Source organism: Lissotriton helveticus, chromosome 9, assembly GCF_964261635.1.
Source record: "Lissotriton helveticus chromosome 9, aLisHel1.1, whole genome shotgun sequence".
Lineage (NCBI taxonomy): Eukaryota > Metazoa > Chordata > Amphibia > Caudata > Salamandridae > Lissotriton > Lissotriton helveticus.
The window spans coordinates 248544625-248568802 of record NC_136070.1 but is presented as its reverse complement, the minus strand read 5'-3'; the positions used below and the strand labels follow the sequence as shown (position 1 = coordinate 248568802).

The window sequence follows — 24178 nt, the reverse complement described above, 5'->3', positions numbered from 1 at the left end:
TGATGATGAGTTGTCCCAAAGTCGTAGTTTATTAGCCATTCTACTCACCAGTTGCCCCAATCCGCGTGTGATATTTCCTTATATGTGCATTTCTGCTTCCGCTTTGAGAAAACATGGTTCCACATATCTGGCACTGATGGGATTTCACTCCTAGATAGAAGAAACACAAACGCCACAAAAGTCTGTGCTGAAGGAAGAACAATAACATTTAATTCTGAGCTGTGTTTACAAGCGTTCAGGATGTTACACGTGGATCTTTCATACATGCAAGACATCCCTCCAACTTTCTGACTTTGCTTATTGCAGACATCTAGACACCACACAATTTACAGTACCCTCCCTAAAACAAAGAGTCCCACAATATTCAAAGGATACACAGAAGTTCATCATTAGACCTAAAAATGTTTTTCATTGGACCCAAGTATGTATTCTCCGATATTATCTTCAAAATACTCCTTAATTGGCACTCTGTTCCTTTAGAAAATATTTACTTACCATAGCCACTCATTTTGCTTCCTGTTTCTTTTTAGATTCACAAGCCGAGCCATATGCAGAAAGTGGCCTGCAGTGAGATGGCAGACAACCACTTGAACTTAAACATACCTGCTAGGGTGTTGCTGAAAGTATCCTGCATGTAGAAGCCACATCCATGGGTATGCAGGTCAAAACACTCAGAATTGCACAGGCAAGCGTTCAGCCGCACATAATGACCAACACAGCCAACAAAGCAGGGAATAAGAGTAGCCCAACACTTCACCATTCAGCCAAACAAAAACACTGGGGAGACGATAGACCAGAAGCAGCATTGGCAAGAAAGAGCAGGAGTAACTCAGCCAATGCCACACTGGAAATGAGGCAATTAGGTTCGGCTCTGTACCATGTTTGCTGATAACGCCTGCGTAACAGCGAAATGTAAAGTCTTCGAACCCTCAACAGCCAGAGACCAACCAGGCAGGACAGGACTGGGCTGCACACATAGTAACATCCAGCTACAGCAAGTATGAAAAAACAGAACACACAAATAAATATTTTAAACCTATTGCGCAAGAATAAATCCATAATCTGACAGATGATATGCATAACAAAGAGAAATTAATGGGAATCCACCCCATATATTTCTCTCCATCCCCAGAGAATGAAAAGGGAAACAGCAGCACAATCGGGAAGTTCTTCTCCAAGTGGGAAGTAGGAAGTTTTAGGATAGTAAAGGGGAAGCATGTGAAGCTTCCAGGAATTCAAAATAAGAACATATGATAGATTTGGGGCCAATTGTTCTGTCCGCATCATGGGCGAAGGCTAGCTCTTATGTGGTTAACATTTTGATTAGGAAGACACAGGGAGAGGAGTTGGCCTAACAGCTAGTGTGGTCAACCTCCATTCTGGGGAACCGGGTTCGAGACTCGGCAAGGACGCCCAACATCCGGTGATCCTGGGCAAATCGGTTAATCTCCCGTGCCTAACAAAAATGAATGTGTCCTCATGTAACGCAACTAGTGGTTGTGTAAAGCGCTCTGATTCCCTGTACCTCCAGGTCAAGTTTTTGCCTAAATAAAACTCCGTAAAAACTTTTTAAAAAGACAGAATGACGAGGTAGTGTGCATATCCATGTTTTTGCAAGGAGTGCCCAATTGTCACGTTGTCTGTACTTACCAGTGTAATCCTGCCTGAAAGAAATGTCAATCTCCTCCACCACTATTCTTGTAATATACGTTAAAATCAATAAAAAGAATTAAAAAAAAAAATCTTCTCCACCATGTCACAAGTCCCAGGGTTAACACTACCAGGCTGCCGGACAGGAGTACAGGTGGCCAAGTTGACTGGGGACGCACAGCTTAACAACAGACGCATTCCTTAAGTTTCTACAGCACATTCTTGAGCTTGTAATGTATGGTATTCCTTGATTTGGGCTAAGTCAGGTGTGCTGTAGTCCCTTGCGGCTCCAGGGCAGACTCTTCCTTTGAGCCCCATAGGTCTCACTCAGCTGGCCCTCTCCAATGTCTCCTTATTGTCAAGGAGCTCCCCCTGCTCTGAGTGAATTCAGCTTCTCAACTTAGACATGAAGGGTCAGAAGCATTGGAGGATTACCCTTGACTTCTTACCCAAGGAAAAGTCCTAGGCTTGAGGATAACACCAACAGGGTTTCCGGTTCCAAGGACGTAGTCTCTGTCTGCCCGTGATGGGAAGCTTTCAGTTTGAAGTACAAACAATTGCAAAAAACTGGTTCTTGGAAGTTAGAAGGATGTTTGGGTCTAATCAAAAGGAGTTCCACATCATAAACTCCTCAGCCAACCCGATTAAGGAGTAGCTTTGCAACCATTTTTACTGAGAGAGTGTGAACTGAGAAGGCCAAAGTCAGCTGTCTTAGCCGTAGCCAGGCTCAACAGGGCTTCACCTGCACAGTAAAAAAAAAATTTTTTAAACAAGTCTCGGGGGGCGGAGCTAGCCGGCATCCGAGATGGCTGCCTGAGTCCAGAGCTCCTCCGATGAGAACAACGATCCGACATGTATCCTGTTTAGTTGCTGCTATATGGTGACAGATTGCAGTACCGGAGTTTGTACTTTCACCGAGGACTTGCCTCCCGAAACTCCGCTCGAGTTTGCTGCCTGCTAAGCTGAGCTCCAGCGCTCTGGATTGAGAAGCGTGGCGGGCCTGCTGAGCCGCGGCCTCAAGTTTTGCGCTCCCCGTGGCAGTGAACGAGGCCGCTCCCACTGAGGCCCCGGGAGACTGCGGACACGGCGGTGAGTGAGGGTGCGTGGACCACTAGCGGACAGTGTGAGGACCCCGGACACCGGGTCACTCCTACCCCCCTTTTCCCCTGCTCCGAGGCTCGGGCCACGGACGAGTGTCCTGCTGCGCCGTCGCTGTACCCTCGGAGAGGGGGCCTACACATCGGAGGACACGCTGCTCTGGCGGAGGTCCCTCGCTGACCTTCAGTAGCTGACGGGGGGTGCTACCGACGGAGGAGCAGGCCGACGAAAGTGCGATTCCGCCCGGGGCCGCTCTTGCCCCTACCCTCCCGGCCTGTGATCTTCAACTGTGCGGGGGACAGTGTGGGGCATTGTTCCCCCCCGTTTCTACGCAAATTGGGGCGATGGTGGAGCCTGGGCGGAGGGCGAGTGCTGGCGGGTCTAGCGGAGGGTCCAGGCCCACGCACACGCTGATTTGACTCTTGTCTTGCGCACGGCAGCTGCCATCCTGACGCCTGGGCCTTCACCACATGTATTGAGGCTTCTTTTGGAGCGCTAAATTCTGCCTGTCGACTGCCTGCTGCTGGAGGCCTCTGCACTAGGTATTGCGCATATCACCTCGGCGCTCGCTCTACCATATCCCCAGGCCCTTGCCGGACGTCCCACGGTTGTATCATCGCCTGCTTCTCCTGCCATACTTACTTCACATACCGCCGCTGTCCCCCCCCTCGGCCATAAACGACGCACTCGGCTTTGAGGTGATCCTCAACAGAGGTCTTATTCCTGCAGAGAGGGGGTGCGCTCCCGCTTGTTATGGGACGCTCGGATAGGACACAGTCCAAGCTTTTCTTCGGGCCCAAAGGTTAGAAAACAATGGAGGACGCGGGTGGAGGTGGAGTGGCGGACAGGCCTGCGACGGACGAGGCGCAGCAACAGGACTTACATGGGATTCTTCTTACCATGGAAAAAAACCTGCAAGGAGGTATGACTAACCTGGGCACGAAAATTGACGCTCTTACGTACCGCATGGATCGTACAGCCGAGCGGCTCGACAAACACACGGAGCGGATCGACATGTCAGAGTGTCGGCTCACTGAGGTGGAGGAGGCCCAGACCACACTGGACACTGATAACAAGCAAATCGGCAGAGCCATGCAGTCACTCCTGGACAAAACTGAGGATTTGGAGGCCCGCTCACGTCGTTGTAACCTGCGAGTCACGGGCCTTCCAGAAAATACTCAGACAGGCAACATGGAGTTGTTCATGGAGGGGCTCCTGAAGAAACTGCTTGGGAATACGGCGTTTTCATCCATGTTCATTGTGGAAAGAGCGCACCGCTCATTGGGCCCACGACCCAAGCCCGGGGCCCCTCCCCAGCCCATCATTGCCAAACTGTTAAATTATCGGGACCGAGACGCAACTCTTAGACTGGCCAGAGAAAAGCAGCCGTTACAATATGAGGGTTCGGTACTGTCCATATATCCCGATTTTACTTGCCAGGGTGCAGGAAGCCAGGAAACAGTTTGCTCCATTGAAGCGTCAGTTACGAGAACTTGGTGCGGATTACGCGATGTTATACCCAGCAAAACTACGCATTAACAGACAAAGGAGATCCATGATCTTCACGGACCCCAAGGCGCTACAAAAGGCCCTGAAAGACTGGCAGAAAGAGAAACGCTCGCCGAGGAAGGAAGATGACGCCCTGGAGGGGGGATCCTTGGAGGAGCAGGACTGAGTGCTACTTTATGTGATCTTTCTGTTGCCCTGATGTTACGCTGCAGGTTGTGTTTGATGCATGGGGTGGGAGGCTGGGGAGAATAGTCCTTAACATTCTTTTTTACAGGTATGTTTCTTGTTTGGGGGCCCTGCCTTTGCTTCAGCAATCATTGCTGGTTGGAACGATGCCTATCCTTCAGGTATCCTTTATTACGCCCTTGCGGACGAATTTCCTTTTGAATTAAGACTATATAACATGACATTATGCCCCTGTGCCTTACATAGCCTGCCCCATGCTTCATTAGGTCCCAATTTGCTTGATAGAGCTCACCCGACTTTGCACTCTTGCTTGTTGGCTTGGGAGGCCTCTGATTATGTGTGCTTCGGCAGTATACGATTTTTCCTCTGTGGATTGGTTCTTTTGGCAACTAAACACGGTGTGGTATTGACACCCCTTTATTTCCTAGATTTCTGGAACGGAGGGGCGAAGGGGGGGCATTGTACTTGGTACTGTTTTTGAGAGATTTTCGAGCTGTTATTGCCCACTTCATCTGCCCCCGCGCGATTACCACTGATCTCAATGCTTATTCAGCGGGGGGCGGGGGGGGGGGAGACTGACTGGGTTGGGATGCGTGTTTGTGAGTGTTTTGTTGTTGGGGTGTGAGTGGGGGGCTGGAGAATGCCTGACGGGCGAAAGGATGAACGCGGCCTAGTTGGGGACGGGCAAGCGTGGGTGGGGGGCTGGGAAAGGCAATCTATGGGAATTGTTGTTATGCAATGTTCTAAATTGGTTATTTCGTTTAAGGCAAACAAGCGAGATGTGCGAATAGACAGAAATGTGTCCACAATATTTCTTTTATTTCCACTTCACATGGTAGGGATGACCCCTCCACTCTCACTATGGAAGGCGACATGACAGTTGGGGATGACTCTCCCGATACGTTAAGACTCCTTACCTGGAATGTGAGAGGACTGAATGATCATCGCAAAGTGAGCAAGGTCCTTCAATATTTAGTCCGACATAGAGTAGACATTGCTGTCTTGCAGGAAACTCACCTCCGATTAGATAGTCCCATCCTCCGCTATAGAAGACTCAGGGGCAATATCCACGCAGCCGGCTTTACCACGCATGCCAGAGGGGTCCTCACTTGGTTTAACCCAAAGTCCTCCCTAACGCGGACACCGTTAGAGACAGACAGTGATGGTCGCTTCGTGATCACAGGCTGCCATGGAAAAGGCGCGGACATGTGCATAGTGAACACTTACGGCCCCAACTTTGACTTCCCCGGCTTTTATACGGACCTGGTGACAAAAATTCTTCCCCATGCTGACAAGATTACCTTCTGGGGTGGGGATTTCAATTTGACACGACACCCCGGGCTGGACAGATCGGATGGCCCAACGCGACCACCTTCGACCTCTGCACGGACGCTGTCTATGCAGTTTGATAATATGGACTTGATAGATGTATGGCGCCATAGACACCCGTTGCAGGGCGGGTTTATGCACTACTCAGGCCCCCATAATATATCCACGAGAATAGACTGTTGGTTTGTGTCCTCTTGCTTTCTTCAGTGTGTTCGTGCTTGTGAAGTCTTGCCACGAACCTACTCGGATCATTCCCCTATCTTTTTTTTAAAAACTTTATTTTTTGTGCAGGTATGAAAGGACACAGGTGCAGCTAGCCCCCGACATCACATCAAATATACATCATGTCACTTTTCCACAGCCGTCATGCCCACATCCCAGGGGCTGGGCGGCAACTTCTGACACATCATTTAGTGCATAGTCGTGGTAAGGCTGACGCGCTCCACCCGCCAGCCTCCAATCCTGCTTTTCGTTTTCTACCCAACAACTCCCCCCCACCCCCCTACACATTAATAAAAGGATAGCTGTATCCCCTAAAGGGAAGACAGTCAGATCTACTTTTTCTCTGTCCATGAGTCATTTATTCCTCGGTGCCATTCGTATACAAAGTATAGTAGCTTGTCTCCCTACCCCTTTCTGTGCATAACACCCCATACGTGTGACGAGTTCGGGTTCTCATTGTCCCTGCCTTCCCTCAGGCACTTAGTGCTGTCCAGTGGTCCCCACTACCCCGCTCCGCCCTCCACTCCTCTATGTGTTTCCCCCATCACCCCACTTCTAGGCCGTGATAATGTCTCCACTTATTCCACACCTTCCGGAATTTTCTGGGACAGCCTCTAGCCTTGTATGTCACTCGTTCTGCTGCCATATAGAGGTCCAGCCCTCTCCTCCACTCCTCTATTTCCGGTCTCTCTGCCACCCCCCAGTATTTCGCAATATCCCTTTTGGCCACTACCAAAGCCAGCACCAGGAAAGTGATATGCGGGCGGGGCAGGTCTACTTCCGTTACCATTCCCAGGAGCGCTAGTTTCGGGTCCAGTGTTAACTCTATCTCCAGTACCTCCCCCAGCTCAGCGAAAATGTGGGACCAATATTCCTGTATTACCGCGCATGACCAGATGGTGTGGTAAAAATCACCCTGCTCAGATCTACATCTAAGACATGTGGCGTCCGTTATCCTGCCCATCTTGAGGAGGCGCCTCCTATCGAAATATGTCCTATGTAACACGTTCAGTTGGATCAGCCTCAACCGTGCTTTAATGGCCACCTCTCGGGGGTGCATCAGTATTAGCTCCCAGTCTAGGTCCTCCAATTCTCCTACTTCCGCCTCCCACACACCTCTGAGTTTCGCCAGTGTCCCTAGCATATTATTTGTGAGTGTTTTGTATGTGAGTGATACTGCCTGATATGCCATCTGTTCCTGCAGGAGTCTCCCTTCTAGCGGTGAATATTCCAGTATGTCTTGTAGTGGGATCTGCTGCGCTTTCCATGCATGCGCTAGCTGTACGTGTTTGTATTGTTGTGTGTGGTGTAGTCCAAACTCCGCCCGCAGCATCGTGAATGATTTCAGCTCACCGTTCCTGATCACATCCCCAATAGTGGATATCCCTATGTCGTCCCACCTGGTGAAGCCTCTCAATTTTTGAAGTTCCGTGAGCCACTTGCAGTGCCATAGTGGAGTCTGACGTGTTAGCCGCCCCTCCCACCCGGTGGCTCTCGTGGCCCGAGTCCACGCTCGGAGTGTAATCACCGTAGCGGGCAAGAGCGTTCTATCTGTCTTCCCGCCATACAGATAGTGAAGTATATTGTGTGTTGACAATTTATGTCTTTCCAATGCATACGTGGGGTGGTCCGCTGGTGCATGTAGCCAGTCATTTATGGGGGTCAGGTGTTCCGCCCAGTAATAAGCCTCTAGGTTCGGCAGCGAAATCCCTCCACTATATTGATGTAGTTGGAGCGTCTGAAGTGCGATGCGTGGTTGTTTGCCTAGCCATATGAATGATCGTAGATCTGCGTGGATTCTGGTGATAGTTGTAGTCGGGAGCGGATAGTACTCATTTTGAAGTGCGTAGAGGAATTTGGGTAAGGTGATCATTTTGTACATTGCCGCTCTCCCCAAGAGGGTGAGCGGCAACTGCCTCCATCTTGTCATGTCTTCCACCGCCTCCTTCATTATTCGACCCACATTCTTCTGGAATGAGAGCTTCTCGTCCACTGTGATATAGACCCCAAGGTATTGGAACCCCTCCACAGTGGTGAGTAGGCGGTCTGGTAGCGCTATCCCCGGCACTGCTCCCTGCGGTGTGTATAGGATTGATTTATGCCAGTTGATGGTGTGGCCCGCCATTGCCCCAAAGTCCTCCAGCTCTTTGAACAGCGCCCCTACCGTGACCTCGGGGTTCGTAATGTATAGTAAGACATCGTCAGCATAGAGTGAGATTTTTTCCTGAGACCCCCTTATTGCACCCCACGTAAAACCATGGATCTCGGGATTTTGTCGAATTTTGGATGCCAATATTTCTATTGTGAGTGTGAAGAGCAGAGGCGACAGCGGGCATCCTTGTCTGGTGCCTCTCTCTATTCGAAATTCTTGCGAGAGACATCCATTCACTCGTACCCGTGCCTTCGGTGCCGTGTACAGCAGCCCTATCCAGCTCCGAAAGTGTGGACCAAAGCCAAACCGTTCCAATACCGCCATAAGAAAGGGCCAGTGAACTGCGTCAAACGCTTTTTCAGCGTCTAATGACATGAACCAATGCGGCTCCGCCCTATCTTTCACCTCTTGGAGCCAGTTGTGCGTCCGTCTGAGGTTGAGTTTTGTCGCTCTATCCGGCAAAAACCCGGATTGGTCCGTGTGAATAAGGTCAGGGATGACTGTTCGTAGGCGCGCCGCCAGAATCATAGCCAGTACTTTCACCTCCATATTCAGGAGCGAGATGGGGCGGTACGAGGCACAGTCCTCCATTGGCTTGCCCTGTTTGTAAATTGGTACTATGGTTGCCAATGCTAAATCTCGTGGGAGGCTTCCTGTCTCGTAGGCTTCGGCATATAGGTCCAAGAGGTGACGTGTCAGCAGGTCAGCTGTTCTTTTAAAGAATTCCGCCGGGAACCCGTTGGGTCCCGGTGTTTTCCCCGTTTTCAGTTTATTAATGGCTGTGGTTATCTCTTCCCGAGTGATTCCCTCCTCTAGTGGGGCACTGAGTTCTACCTCCAGTGATGGAACATCTACGTTTACCAGATATTGCATGGCCTCGTCCACCGTCCCGAGGTCTCTCCCTCTATAGAAGTTCTCATAGTGCTGTGCAAATGCTTCTGCAATGCCCTTGTCGTTTGTTTCCAAGCCACCCTCGTCCCTCCCGATTTGGGCCACCCACCGCGCCGCTCTTTCTTTTCTACTTAACCATGCCAGCAGTTTGCCCGATTTGTCGCCTACATCGTATAGGCGGTGTAACGTCGCTAGTGATTGCGTCTTTGCCTCATTAGACATCAGTTCTCGGTACTCTCTCTGTTTGTCCTGCAGCTGCCTCAGTATATCCACCCCCTTGTTTACATGGTAGTCTCTCTCCAAAGTCAGGATGTCCGTTTCTAACGCAGTCGCCTCCCTGTGCTGCCTGTTTCGCTCGTCTCTCAGTCTCCCTTTAATTCTGTCTCTCAACACAGGTTTCATGGCTTCCCAAAAGGTAATTTTGGAGTCTACCGAACCCTCGTTTTCGGCTACGTACACTTTTATGTCCGCCCTCAGACCACGTAGTATCTCTGGGTTTTGTATGTCCCATGCTGCCAGGCGCCATTCCGTCTCCCGTCGTTCCGTGGTCTTCCCCAATTTTGCATACAGGGGGGAGTGATCCGATATCCCCCTCGCCTTGTACGTGAATTCATCTCCCTCTGACATGTATTGCCTTGCCACGAAAATGTAGTCTAGCCTGGAGAAGGTCCTATGTGCCCCGGAATAGAAGGAGTACGTCTCCTGTGTCGGGTGTCGCCATCGCCATGTGTCAGTGAGCCCCATTTCTGCCATATAGGTCGCCAGTGCTGTCTGTGTCCCCCCTCTACGTGTAGGTCCTGAACGATCCAGTTCTTCCGACATTACGTCATTGAAGTCCCCCCCCCACTATTTGCATCGTGTCTGCCGTTTCCAGCAGGATAGAAGCCACCTCTCTGAGTGTGCGTGATTGTAGTTTCGGCGGGGCATACACCGAGACAACTGTCATGTTCAGTCTATTCCACGTTCCCTGTATCCCCACGTATGTACCTTGTGGATCACTCCATGTGCGCGTCACTGTAAAGGGGTGTGTTTTGTCAATTAGTATTGCGACTCCCCTAGCGCCTGACGTGTAGCCCGCGTGTGTCAAGACTTTGTACCGTCCCCTCGCTATGAATGTACATGTTCCCTCCCTCAGGTGCGTTTCCTGTAGGAGGATAAGGTCTGGTGCGAGCCTCTTGATGTATGCATTAACCAGTCCTCTCTTTATTTTGGACCCCAGTCCATTAACATTCCATGTCAAAATGGATATCCCCCTTTGTATTCTTTCTGTGGTCGTTAATGTACCTGCCATACTGTGCAACACTCCTGGAGTTCTGTAGGAGATCCTTGCCACTGTGTGTGACCAATGTGATTCTCATGTGTCTGACCGTGTTCCCTCCCGTGTACCCTTTCCCACTGCCCCCCCAACTTCCCCAACTTGTAGCAACTCTTCGCACCCTTCTCCCGCCCCCCTCCCCACCTCTCTCCCCCTCCAGACTCGACCTCATCAAGGTTCAAGCCGTCGGTAGAAGTCGGTCTATCACCCCCCCTTTCCCTCCCTCTATTCAACTATGTCCCACAAAATCTGCCTATATTAACCCTTGATGTATCCCCCACGCCGGGAGTGTTCCCCGGCCGAGGTATATACCACTCCCTGTGCTTGCATCAAGGCGATGGAACAACTGTTAAACTAACAAATATACTGTTCCTGAAAACAGAAAAAGGGTAACAAAGGAAAAGAAAACAACAACTAAAAGGGTTGTGGCCACTTGCGTGTCATGTCCGTGTCCCGACCGACCATCCAGCGGTCCACCTCTTCCAAGTTCATGAGTGTGAGTCTTGCGTGGTCGGTACTGTGCTGCAGTTCTTATCGGGTATGTCCTGTTCTAACTGTCGTATCGCTGCTTCTAGTGGATGTAAGGAATGTTGGTCACTGTCCGACATCTCATCATTTCTGTCCGAGTCCCTGAGGCGCTCCCTTTCCCCCTCCGAACAGGCCTGGTCCTGGTGCCTCAACGGTGACTTGTGTGCCCTGCTCGACGTCCCCGGTGATTCAGATCTCCCTCTCCTGGTGCCTGCCGACGGGCGTGGCTGGTACGGGGTCCCCGTGTATCTCGCGTGCAGTCTCCTGGATTTCCTCCTCTGCCGTTGCGGTGAGCCCCACCGCGCCTTTTCTTGTGCTGCTTTCGCCAGTTCCTCTCTCCCTGCCGTTTCCCGGCTGTTGAGAATCGGTCGCTCCTCCAGCCATTCCCATGCGTCGTCCGGGTGATTGAAAAAGTGTGCTTTGTCTTTGTAGCTGACCTTGAGCTTTTCCGGGAAGAGCAACATATATGTCATGTTCAATGATCTCAATTTGACTTTCACTGAGTCGAAGGAGCGCCGCTGCCTCTGGACCTCTTGGCTATAGTCCGGAAAGATCATTATGTTGGTGTTCTCCATTCGGATGTTGCCCATCTTCCTCGCTTCACGTAATATCAAGTCTCTGTCAGCGAAGTTTAGGAAGCGGGCGATCACAGGTCTGGGTCTGGCGCCCTCCGGAGGTTTTGCAAGGAGCGCCCTGTGCGCTCTTTCGATCACAAAGCAGGACGAGAAGCGGGCTTCTGCGAAAGTGTCCGTGAGCCATGTATGCAGGAATGCCGCCATATTGTTCCCCTCGATTCCCTCTCTAAACCCCATGAATCGGAGGTTATTGCGCCTGGCCCTGTTTTCCGCATCATCCACCTTCCAGAGTAGCTGTCTGTGTGACGCCTGAAGCTCCGCCATATCTTTCTTGAGTGTCGTGATCGAGTCCTCGGCCTCACCAATGCGCGTTTCAGTCTCGGTCACTCTGGCGGATAGGTTCTTGAAGTCCTGCCGCAGGAGCGTGACCTCCGAGCCTACTTCCCCAATTTTAACCTCAAGTGCTGCTCGGGAGTCCTGTATGTCTGCTCTAGACGCCTGGATCGCTGCTAGTAGCCTGTCCGTGTCAGTGGCTCCCTCCGCTGCGGCACCCGCGTTGTCTTTGGACAGTTTCGGCGCCGTGAAGTTGTCCAGCGTGCCTTGCTTGGGGGGCTTGGGCGGGGGTGATCTTTCTTCACCATCTTTGCTGAGTTTTTGGTGCGCCCTGCGTCGAAGCTTGTAGACCGATCTGACTTGGTTGCCTCCTCGTAGTACGCTTCACAGTGCGCCGGTTGCGCCGGGGGGGTGTCCACCTTATGTCCGACCTCCGTCACCGGCTCTCTTGTTGATTGGCCCCACTTTGCACGCCCCTGGTTAACTGATCCGAGTGTTGCACTTGCTGGGCGTCCTGTTCCCTTCCGATCGGTCCGTCAATGTCCCCTCCGGTTGTGTGCCTCCATCTGGATTTCCGCTCCGCTCTTTGGTTCGCAGCCCCTTCACCCAAAGGAGCACGGGTCAGTCTCACTCTATGGCACGGTAGTGTTAGCGCTGCCTCCGGCCTCCACGCTGCTACTCGTTGCCTCAAATCACCACCGTGCCCGTGCTGCATCCACCGTCCCAGTCCCGCCTCCCCGAGCTACAGACGTGGACCGCGTAGCTCAGCGGGTGTCCTCTCCCAGTGCCGGCAGTCCGCGGGAGCGGTCTCTCCCCCGCGCGGTCAGCGCTCGTCCCCCAGGGTTCTGCGTGGCGGTCGGGGGGGGTTGTGGTCTGTAGCGTTGCTCTTGGGGCTCACCCCTGTGTATTGTCCTGCGGCTTCCCGTGTGTCCAGACTTCCGCTCCGGGTGTAGTTGCGGTGGGGGGGGGGGTTCTGCCACAGTCTCCCCCTATAGCGTATCAGCATGTCACTCACACCCCACCGCGCGGTCCCGCTCCCTCGGCCTCGCCGTTCCTCTGGTGGTCAGCACTCTTCACGCACAGCAACCCGCTGTAGTAGTGGCCGCCATCTTGGTAAAGGATGGTTACCTCCGTGGCTCTTCTCCTGCGACTCTCCCGCTCCGGCCGCCCCCAAGTACCCCCTCTGGGCCGACGCTGAAATGGCGATGGGCAGGAAATCGGGTACTCTTGCCGCTGGCACCTCCGGTCTCTCCTCCGCTCGTCAGTAAGGTGCGGCGGCCGCCATCTTGAGTAACCGCCGCCCCCGGAGCCCCCAGTTGGCGGTCCGGTGTCCTCCTCACGCCCCCTTCTAGGCGCCTACATACGGGGCCCTCCGGTTCTGGGCACCGAGCACCCCACGTCTATGGGACAGTTTTTCCGCCGGTGCACCGCTATCCCACTACGGTTCCTGGACCGGTAGGTCTTCTGGCCAATCCCGGTGTTACTTCGGCCCCCCCAGGTTTCTCAGGCCGTTCTCCTCCCCTGTGGGTGCAATCGCCCGGTATGTTGGTGCTCTTCCTCTCCGTCCTTTCACCGCGCCGCCATCTTGTCCGGCGTCCTCTCCTCTCTCATGTGTGCCGCAGAAAGCTCGGTTCAGCTCACTCCAGTGGCTCCGTTTTCGTGCACCGGACCGCTCGTCCCCCTCCAGGTGACCTCCGACAGTATTTGGGCGATTTTCAGCTTGTGATGGTGGAAAGTAAGTCGGATTTTTAGACGTCGGCCGGGAGCTCCCGGGAGACACGTCTAGTCTCGCATGCTGCTGGCCACGCCCCCTTCGATCATTCGCCTATCTTGATTACTTGCTCCATACCTGCCCGGCAAATCCCGCCTTTTGCCTGGCTCTTCCCTCCATACTCCTTGTTGGATCCTCTCTTCAAAGAGGAACTGCTAACGGCACTTGAGACCTTTTTCGAAACAAATGTTGGTTCTGTCGATTCGTTCCAATCGGTTTGGGAAGTGTTTAAGCTATACACTAGGGGAGTCACTATCTCTAAGCACGCAGGGGTGCTGCGGTCAATCAGGGGCCGTCTCGAATTATTGGAAAGTAAGCTTAAAGATCTTGAAGTTTTGAGGTCGCAGTCTGGTGACGATTCCGTTGATCAGGAGATAGCTAGGGTCCTTAGGGAATATAATGACGAGGCGGACGCGGAAATTAAACACTTGGGGAAGTATGCCACAGCCCGGAACTATTGCGAAGGTGAACGCCCGGGCTCTGTTCTGGCCCGACTAGCTAAACGCTGCAGGGATAGCGCTTCTATACCGATGCTGCGATCGGAGGACTCCGATGTCCCGCTTTCAAATGAATCAGTCACGGAACTATTACGCGATTATTACGCGACCTTATACGCGTCGAGAGGCCCCGCTACCGAAGAGCGCATCGTGGACTACCTGTCACATATCGAGCTCCCGTGGCTCACAGACCTGCACCGAGAATTCCTTGCTCGGCCATTTGAGAGAGATGAGGTGGCTCTGGCTTTATCGTCCATGAAGGGTGGGAGTGCGCCGGGCAGCGATGGCCTTACAGTTGCCTTTTACAAGTCTTTTTCTGAACTCCTGATACCACACCTACTTACTTTGTTTGACGACATGGCCAATTCGGGAGCCATGCCGCCCCCCATGAGAGAGGCTATCATTGTGGCAATTCTTAAACCAGGCAAGAACCCGAGAGACTGTGCCTCGTACCGTCCACTTTCTCTTATGAATGTTGACACAAAAATTTTCGCTAAGCTCCTCTCTAACCGTCTGCAACCTCTGGTCACGTCCCTGGTTGCCCAGGAGCAGTCTGGCTTCGTCCCAACGCGCAATCTTACATACAACATCAGAACTGTCTTCGCTGCGTTCCAGCACACGCGCCCAGAGGTATTAGCTGTGGCGATCTTCTTGGACATGGAGAAGGCATTCGATTCGGTTGAGTGGGTGTTCCTGCATCAGGTCCTGGGCAGGATGGGAGTTGGGCTCTGTTCCTACAACTCCTGACGGTACTGTACTCTATGCCAACGGCGCGCATACGCATAGGCCCGTTGGTCTCGGAACCCATCGCGATAGGTAGAGGAACGAGGCAGGGGTGCCCCCTCTCCCCGATACTCTATGCTTTAGTAGCTGAACCTCTTGCGTGCGCTCTACGAGAGTATCATAGCCATCGAGGCATCCGCTTTCCCACATACAATCTTATTGTTTCTACCTATGCGGACAATAAGCTACTCTATGTTAGGGACCCCGCTACGCATCTTTCTCCGGTCTTGAGGGAGGTGGTTCCCTTCGGATCCCTCTCAGGCATACAGGTTAACTGGTCTAAATTTATTATGTTTCCTTTGACGCCCTCCACGGGACGGTTTGAGCCAGTGTATACACTATAGTGGACTACTGAGGCCGTCAGGTACCTGGGAATACGCCTCCATACGGACTCGGAGATTGTTCTTAGGGAAAACAACGGCTGCGCTATATCTAAACTAGAGGACGACATAGAGACATGGATTTCCCTTCCGCTGTCGCTATTGGGGCGCATTTCATTAATGAAAATGGTGGTGCTCCCGCGGTTTCTCTTCTTATTTAGTAACATCCCTATGGTCTTATCTTCCCACTTTTTTCGCAGATTACAATCCCTATTAGTTCATCTTGCTTGGGCGGGTAAGCAGCCTAGGGTCGCCTGGAATATTTTAATACGACCATATGCTGCGGGAGGAATGAACGCTTCAGACATGGAACTCTATTATCGTGCGTCGCAGAGTGCCCATGCCTATTCCTGGATACAAGGGCCACAGGACGCTCCTCACGTCCATATTGAGAGGATAATTGTGGATCCGACCCCTTTGCCAGCTTTGTTAACGATGTTTCGAGATCGCCGTACAGGCTTACTAGACTCTTTGAATTCGGTTATTCATGCTTGGCATTTTATGATGGAGATTCAGGCGTGTACATTACTGTACTCCCCGAGGGCGGAGATAGAATGGTGTCACTGGATAGCCCCCTGCAGGGAAAAAGGGGTAATAATGTCTCTCCATCAACTTGGAATACACACCATGGGCAACTTATTCGTGGGAGGCAAGGCGCGCAGCTGGGACGCCACTGCCACCGATGAGGTGAACCCCTCACTGATAGCACGTTTTCAGTTCCATAGGGTACGACATGCTCTACGGGAGCTCCTGGGTGCCGACAAGGAGGAACCGGTGGCGATTGCTCCATTTGACTATGTGGTTACTGCCAAATCGCCTTTGAAACTAATGACTAACCTCTATAGGATAGCTCAGTCTGAAAAATACACTGAGTACACGGAGCCGAGATTAGCCTGGCAACACGACTTGGGCACTGAAATGAGCGAGGAACTGTGGCAGTACTGCTGTGCTAGCACTAGGAGGATTTCCCTAAATGGGCGCCACAGACTCATACACTTTAAGTTCCTGAACAGGACTTACTATACGCCAGAGAGACTCCATAGGTACCGCCTCCGCGAGTCATCCGAATGCGAGCGATGCAGAGCTCCTCTGGCGGATTTCCTGCATGTAGCTTGGTCATGCCCCACATTTTTCCCCTTTTGGCAGGCAATCTATGGAGAAATTAACAGAGTAATGTCTTTAGCCTTAGCACCGGACCCACTGCTGGCCCTTCTAGGATATTCGAAACCTTTATGACCTACCCAGAGGAGACTGGTTGACATGGCATTTCTGGTTGCAAAGCGGTGTGTTGCAAGAGCATGGATGAGAGGTCCGCCCCCCACTCTTAACTTATGGAAGAGGGAATTACTATACTGCTGAACACAAACTGAATTATACAGTGATCTGATGCCACTGAAGACCAGGCCTAAGAATTTTTGGTCCCCAATACTGGGCGGTACGTTTATGTCAGTAGCTCAGAACGGGGGCTGTGAAGATGATAGAGACAATCGGGAAGGGGTGGAGGTGCCTACAGGTGACACCCATTGTGACAACACTGCAACAACAGATATGATGGATTGTGGGGGACGCTGAGGCACAACCTATGACAAGGCGGCCCGCTGCGGGGAGGTTATGGTAGAGGGAGAGGTGTACGACAGATGGTTCTGTCAGTTTATGATGCCTGTCTTTACTGCTAGGCCTTATCCCTTACTATTGCCACTATTGTAAGCTGTCATTTTAACGCACTGCCAAATGTAATAATTCTCATGATTGTCCTATTAGATGCTCGTGATTTGCCTTTCTTTTTGTATTGTTTTTGGTTTTCATTGTCTTTTTAAAAATGCAATAAACAAATAAAAAAAAATTAAAAAAAACACAAGTCTCTCTTGGTGACACATGTCTAACGAATCGCTTTAAGTTGCAAGGCCAGCAGGTCCTATGAAAGTTTCTAAAATAATATTTGACAATGCACGCATTAGTGGGCCAAATAACAGGTTATTCGAAACTGTAAAATACTGCTGGGAGAGATGCCTTAGGAAGATTAAGACAACAATGGCATGCACCACATTTATCCCTATGGTGCCTTTACACACACACCATAGTCTAACATTGTAAAGCTAGGCTAATCAGGGAAAACATTTTCTTACCAAAAGCATATACACCTCTTAACTCCCTATCGGGGATTCACAAGAAAAGCATTCAGATGACATTATTTATAGATGTCTGCACCACAATGCTGTCAGATGTTGGGTGTTTCAGCAGAAAGTCTAGGTTGCCAGGAGTTGACTTGTGATGTCTGCCACAGGTCGCCTACCAGAGTGGCTGCCCTGTATGGCTGAGCATGGCTTAGACCAAGTGGCCACAAGAGTTTCCATAAAAGGTCTCTGTAAATGGTAGTCGTGCCTCGAATGAAGACCGGCCTGGCTGAAGAATTTCCATCAATAAATTGGCTTTAGTTTACAGTTTAACCAGTTGCAAATCAAGCAATTCTGCTGCTCTTTGCACCACTAGAGCAAACGAAGCCCTTTTCTTCTACTAGTGGGAAAATTGGTGAGTCCAGCTCTGCCACTGGCATTTTGCAGATTTAAGTAAAGCGCTTCATCAGTGTAATGAAGGGGGAGCAGATCTATCCTCGACCCATCAGAGCCGAAGAGGGCATCTCACACATGATAAGACTGGAGTTATGGGAGAGCCTGAGGCTGAAAAGCTGGCTATACAACCACTAATTGTGTTTTTTTTAATTTCATAGCACGACATAGCCTGCCAAGGGCTAACAACACAATTGGATCCACTATCAGTTCTTGTACAGTATATTATCAGTGCCGACACACAAGGAACTGGCATGGAACCTGTGGCCAGAGTAGAAGTCTGGAATAGCACATATCTGGGAACATGGTTCAAGGGTACAGTCAGCCATCAGGTGGAGGCCTACTGGCAGAAGTTCAACTGTAGGTTCCTGTAGTCTGTGGGGCCTGAAGGTGTGCCATAGGGAGCAGTTAGTGCCTGGAAAAGGTGCAGCATGGCCTACTTGAAGGCACGATTTGCTGCACAGTTGACAATGGCCTCGGAAATTCAGCTAATGCATGGAATCAAATGCAGGACAGACTCGAAGTCAGAAAATGCAAGAACCGTTGAGCGTTGTCATTGCAGCTTCTCGCTAAACTTGGAGTGTTGGGATGGAGATGAGTCCTTTGTGCCTTACGTGCACTTATGATGCTTTTTCAACTTCAACTTAGTGGAAGGCTTCGAGTAGAAACTGGCCTTTGCTTGGGGCCATGTTCGTTACCAAAAACAGACTCTTGACTTTGAGCGGCAGCAAGACCTCTGTTCCAAATGTTACTTCCTCCTGTGCTCTGGAGCTTCGTCTCCCTATCACGCATTCTGATGGCTTTCAGGTGAACAAGAGCACAATTATCACACACCTTCGTGACAGGAGCCTAAAAACTATAAGCATAACTCATGGGGGTCTGTGGTCAACATTGGTTTCCTGCAACTACAGCATGCTTTCAATCCTGATATTTTTGATGTGACATCTCCCCCAGCAACAACTTTGGAAACGAAACTCCAGATCCATATGGCAGCACATGGAAAGAAAGGCATTGACAGCACACAGGGGTGATGCTTACACGCGACTCTGCTCCATCACTTACTGGATGATGTGAAGTCACTGCTGAGCCATAAGAAGCCACCTACCAGCACATGGGGTCTGTTAAAGAAAAAATCCAGTCAGATGTCTGGGGGTATTTTGAAGCTGAAGAATATGCGCTTAAAAGCCTCAGCTAACAGAGTTAAAAAAGCCTAGTGAGTGGCCAGTAGTTACCCCCAAGTATGGGTTGAGGAAAGACTTCTGTGTGCCCTTCGCCAAGCAGAGTCAGTCACTTAGTTTCAGTGGTGTCAAAAATGTCAATATCACTGGAGCAAACACACTGAAGGAGCTAGAAAGTTTTTAAAAAGCAGGGTGACGCAGCCATCCACATAGTACAAGAACTTTCATTCTATTACCAAAATGATGCTCTTACACCATTAATCATTCGTTTAGGACGGTGGTACTCAAAGTACGGCTGGCCACCTTGCCGCCCTCTTGACCTGTACATGTACAGCAGCACAAGATGATGTTTAGATGTTGATCTCAAATATTCATGTTAAATAAATGTCAAAGCATTTATTAACCAGCAAATAAATGCTTGCCCGTTTATTTAACATTTGTTAGACCTCCTTACACAATCTCTGACCCACCCAGACTTCCTACCGCCAAACTTCTGGCATCAGTGCGGCCCTCAGACACACCACAGACCATACTTTGTGGCCCTTGGACAAATATTTGCGAGTACCCATGGTTTAAGAGGACTATATATTTTTGACCTTGTGTGGGTGCCTCCCATCAACAAGGAGAAGTTAAAACCCCCACTTTTTACATAGATGACATATAGGTGAAGGGGAGTTTGGCAGCTTGAAGCACAAATTACTACTTGTGTAACGATATATCTGTAAGAGACATTAGTTAGTATTAGATTCCTTACCTTAGAATATCCCCAGGCGTCAGACTGGATCCGGAAAATTTTGCGTAGCAGTACCCTTGCGCGTCGGTAGGCGTCGTCTGCGGCTCCGCGTCCGTCGTCGGCGTCGTGGGCGCCATGATGACGTCGTCGGAGTACTTAGACGCCGCCTCTGCGTGCTGACGTCAGTTCTTAGACACAGCTTTTCCGCGCCAGAAACGCAGAGCCATGTCAAAAACCAACACTGGTGCCATGAAAACTAGGGCCCTGAAGGGGACAACCCTAACCCTAGATATTGGTTCGCAGAACGGGGAGGATGGGTGGGTCGGTAAGGAATCTAATACTAACTAATGTCTCTTACAGATATATCGTTACACAAGTAGTAACTTGTGCATCTGAAAGAGACACGTTAGTATTAGATTCCTTACCTTAGAATAGATACCCCAGCAATACCAACCCCGGTGGTGGGTCTGCGAACCAATAATCACACCAGAAAGTCCTGGAGGACGGAACGGCCAAAGAAGCCATCCCTCCGGACTTGGCTGTCAAGGCAGTAGTGTCTAGCAAATGTGTGCAGCGATGCCCACGTAGCTGCCTGACAGATGTCTTGTAAGGGCACACCCCTGCCCAGGGCAGTGGTAGTAGCCGTGGCTCGGGTGGAATGAGCCCGCAATCCAGCAGGGGGCTCCTTCCTAGCCAAAGAGTAGCATGCCTGGATGCATAAGATGATCCACCGGGAGATGGTCCTCTTGTGCACCGCTTTCCCCTTCTTAGCGCCCACGTAACCAACAAAGAGTTGGTCATCCACCCGGAACTGGCGTGTGCGATCCAGATAAAATGAGAGCGCACGTTTTGGGTCCAGACGGTGGAGCCGCTCTTCCTCTTTAGAGGGATGCGGTGGCGGGAAGAAGGTTGGCAAAGTGATAGACTGCCCGATGTGAAAGGCCGTGACAACCTTGGGCAGGAAAGAAGGACGAGTCCTCAGAACAACCTTGTCCGGATGGACAGAGAGGAAAGGGGGTTTAGAAGATAGCCTGGAGCTCACTCACTCTCCTGGCAGAGGTGATGGCAACCAGGAAAGCAGTCTTCAAAGTCAGAAGGCGAAGAGGACAGTTGTGAAGTGGCTCAAAAGGAGCGCACATCAGGAACGTCAAGACCAGGTTCAAGTCCCACTGAGGCATCACAAACGGAACAGGAGGAAACGTGTGAGTGATGCCTTTAAGAAATCTGTTAACAATAGGGGACTTGAACAAAGAAGGCTGATCAGGTAAATGTAAATGTATTGCGACTTATATAGCGCACGTATCACCCGAAGATATCAAGGCGCTTGCTTAGGGAACCCGTCCTGGTATTCCCCTGTGAGATACCCCGGCAGGGTATCCACAAGGTGAAAGCCAGGCATCCCGCCGCGAGGGGCCGTAGTGGAGATTAAGCAAGCTATTGCCCAGAGTCGCAGAGTGTGACCCCGTGAGTCGAGTAGGCACCGGAGCGAGAATTGTCGCGTCCGTGGAATTTTTGAGCCCAAGACCCCCCGAGGCGGGGAATCGAACCCTGGTCCACGGCCGATCTCAGCATCCGGGTCTGCCGCCTCTAACCACTGAGCCACGCTTCTCCACCTGAGCCTGAGAAAGGCTGAAAGGGCAGAAAGGTAGCCCTTGATAGTGCCCAGAGCAGAGCCCTGCTGGGCAAGAGAAAGAAGAAAGAGAAGAACCTCAGAAAGAGGGGCAGAAAGAGGATCCACAGCCTTTGCTGTGCACCATGCCACAAATCTGTTCCACCTGCAGGCGTATACCGACTTTGTGGAGGGACGCCTGGCTGCCAGAATAATGTTACAGACTTCAGGAGGCAAGTCAAATGGCCTCAACTGTCGCCGCTCAATCTCCAAGCATGGAGGTGGAGACTGGACAGGTTCGGGTGGAGGACCGTCCCCTGCTGCTGCGACAGAAGGTCCTCCCGAAGAGGCAGACGAACCGGGGGATCGACTGACAGACTGAGTAGCTCTGGATACCAGTACCTTCTCGCCCAGTCCGGAGCCACAAGGATGACTTGGGCCCGGTTGCGCTTGATCTTCTTCAGCACTCTGGGCAGAAGTGGTATAGGCGGAAAGGCGTACAACAGACCGCAACTCCACTCGTGACGAAAAGCGTCTCCGAGCGAGTGCCGCCTTGGAAATTCCAACGCGCAGAACCGATGACATTGCGCGTTCTCTTCTGTGGCGAATAGATCTAACCAAGGCTCTCCCCATCGCTGAAAGAGGCCTTGCGCCACGTCCGAGTTCAGACGCCATTCGTGATCCATCATGCACCGACGGCTGAGCTCGTCCGCCCTGGCGTTCAGAGAACCCGCCAGGTGTTGAGCCACCAGGGTCACGCCCTGGCGTTCCAGCCATTGCCAAAGGCAAAGAGCCTCTTGACAAAGGATCCACGACCCCACACCGCCTTGTTTGTTGCAGTACCACATGGCGGTGGTGTTGTCTGTGAAAACCTACACTACACACCCCCGGACAGAGGGAAGGAATGCCATCAGTGCTAGACGAATCGCCCTGAGCTCCAACAGGTTGATATGGAGCCGGGTCTCCACCGGAGACCAGAGGCCTCTGATCTCCGCCTCTCCCAAGTGGCCTCCCCAGCCCTGGAGGGACGCATCCGTCACAACTACGTGCTCCGGTTGGGGAAGGGAGAGGGATCTGCCGCTGACCCAATCGCGGTCCGTAAGCCACCACTGCAGCTGTCTCGCAGTGCCCTCCGAGATCAGGACGTGGTCGGAAAGGTTGCCCTGATGCTGGGCCCACTGAAACTTCAGGTCCCACTGCAGAGCCCGCATCCGCCGCCTGGCGTGATGCACCAGTAGGATGCAGGAGGCCATCAGCCCCAGAAGCCGTAGCGTCAACCTGACCGAAACCCGGGACAACGGCTGAAAGATGGGAATCAGAGCCTGAATATCCCGGACCCGCTGTTCGGGTGGATAAACCCGGAACCGCGCCGAGTCCAGAACCGCTCCGATGAAGAGGAGCTTCTGAGAGGGGCACAGGTGTGACTTCGGCACATTGATGGAGAACCCCAGCTGGTGCAGGAGGTCTGCCATCGTCTGAAGGTGGCCGACGACTGCCTGGGGCGAGCCCGCCTTCAACAGCCAGTCGTCGAGGTAGGGGAAGACTGAAACCCCTAACCGACGCAGATGAGCTGCGACCACCGCCATCACTTTCGTGAACACCCGTGGGGCGCTGGTAAGGCCGAATGGGAGCACGGTAAACTGAAAGTGCTCGTGGCCTACCGTGAACCGCAAGTAGCGCCGGTGGGCAGGCAGGACGGGAACATGAAAATAAGCGTCCTGCAAGTCCAACGCCACCATCCAGTCTCCTGGGTCCAGGGCAGCAAGGACCTGAGCCAGTGTCAGCATCTTGAACTTCTCCTTCCGGAGGAAGCCGTTGACGTTCCGTAGGTCCAAGATAGGGCGCAGGCCCCCTTTGCCCTTCTTGGGTACCAGAAAGTAGCGGGAGTAGCAACCACACCCTACTTCTGGCCCAGGAACGCGCTCGATGGCCCCTTTGGCCAAGAGGGCCGTAACTTCCTCCTGCAGAAGTCGCAAGTGATCCCCTGATACACGGTGGTTCTGTGGTGGCATGGCTGGAGGAGTCGCCTCGAAGGGGAGGGAGTAGCCCCTTCGGACGATTTGCAGCACCCACCTGTCCGACGTGACAGTGCGCCAGTGGAGGTGGTGATGGCGAACCCTGCCCCCAACTGGCGTCACATGGGCCTGAAAACACGGACTAGGAAGGTTTTGAGGCGGATGCTGCGGGGGAAGGTGTGGACTGACCTCGTCGCTGCCCCCGACCGGCCGGTTCCCACGGCCGCCACCGCGTTGGGTATTACCCTGCGGCGCGTGGCTGGCGGCGCGTGTGGGCGCACCCCTTCCGTGGCCACGAAAGGAGTGATAGGCAGCCGTTTGCTGGCGCTGGCCCGAAAGGCCTAAGGACTTGGCCGTAGCCCTGGAGTCCATAAAACGCTCAAGCGCATGGTCTGCCTTGTCGCCAAAGAGGCGACGGCCATCGAACGGCATGTCCATAAGCGTGTTCTGGACATCTGCCGAGAAGTTGGCGGACCTCAGCCAGGCGTGGCGTCTGACCGCCACCGTCGTAGCCATCGCTCTGCCCAGCGAGTCGGTGGTATCTAGCCCACACCTGATGGAGTACTTTGCTGCGTCCCGGCCCTCCACAAGGGCTTGGCCGAGTTTGGCCCGTACCTCCAACGGACACTCTGGCAGCACATCCGCGACCTTATCCCACACTGAGTGGGTGTAACGTCCCAAGAGACAGGCGGTGTTGGAAGACCGCAAGCCGAGGCTCAGGGATGAGAAGATCTTCTTCCCATACTGGTCATATCTCTTGGATTCCCGATCCGGCGGAGCCGACGGGAATGCGGTTTGGGAATTGGAGGCCTGGATGACCAGGCTCTCGGGGGTGGGGTGGGTGGACAGGAAACATG

At 52.2% G+C, this 24178-nt stretch overlaps 1 protein-coding gene across 1 annotated transcript in view; it reads right to left on the bottom strand.

The window, feature by feature from the left end:
- The window catches only part of ZNF410 (zinc finger protein 410), a 198844-nt gene that overhangs the window by 14124 nt on the left and 160542 nt on the right, over positions 1 to 24178 (bottom strand). The window contains exon 11 of the mRNA XM_078659864.1: positions 49 to 150. Coding sequence (XP_078515990.1) covers positions 49 to 150 — 102 coding nt within the window. The remainder of the gene's footprint in view (positions 1 to 48; positions 151 to 24178) is intronic.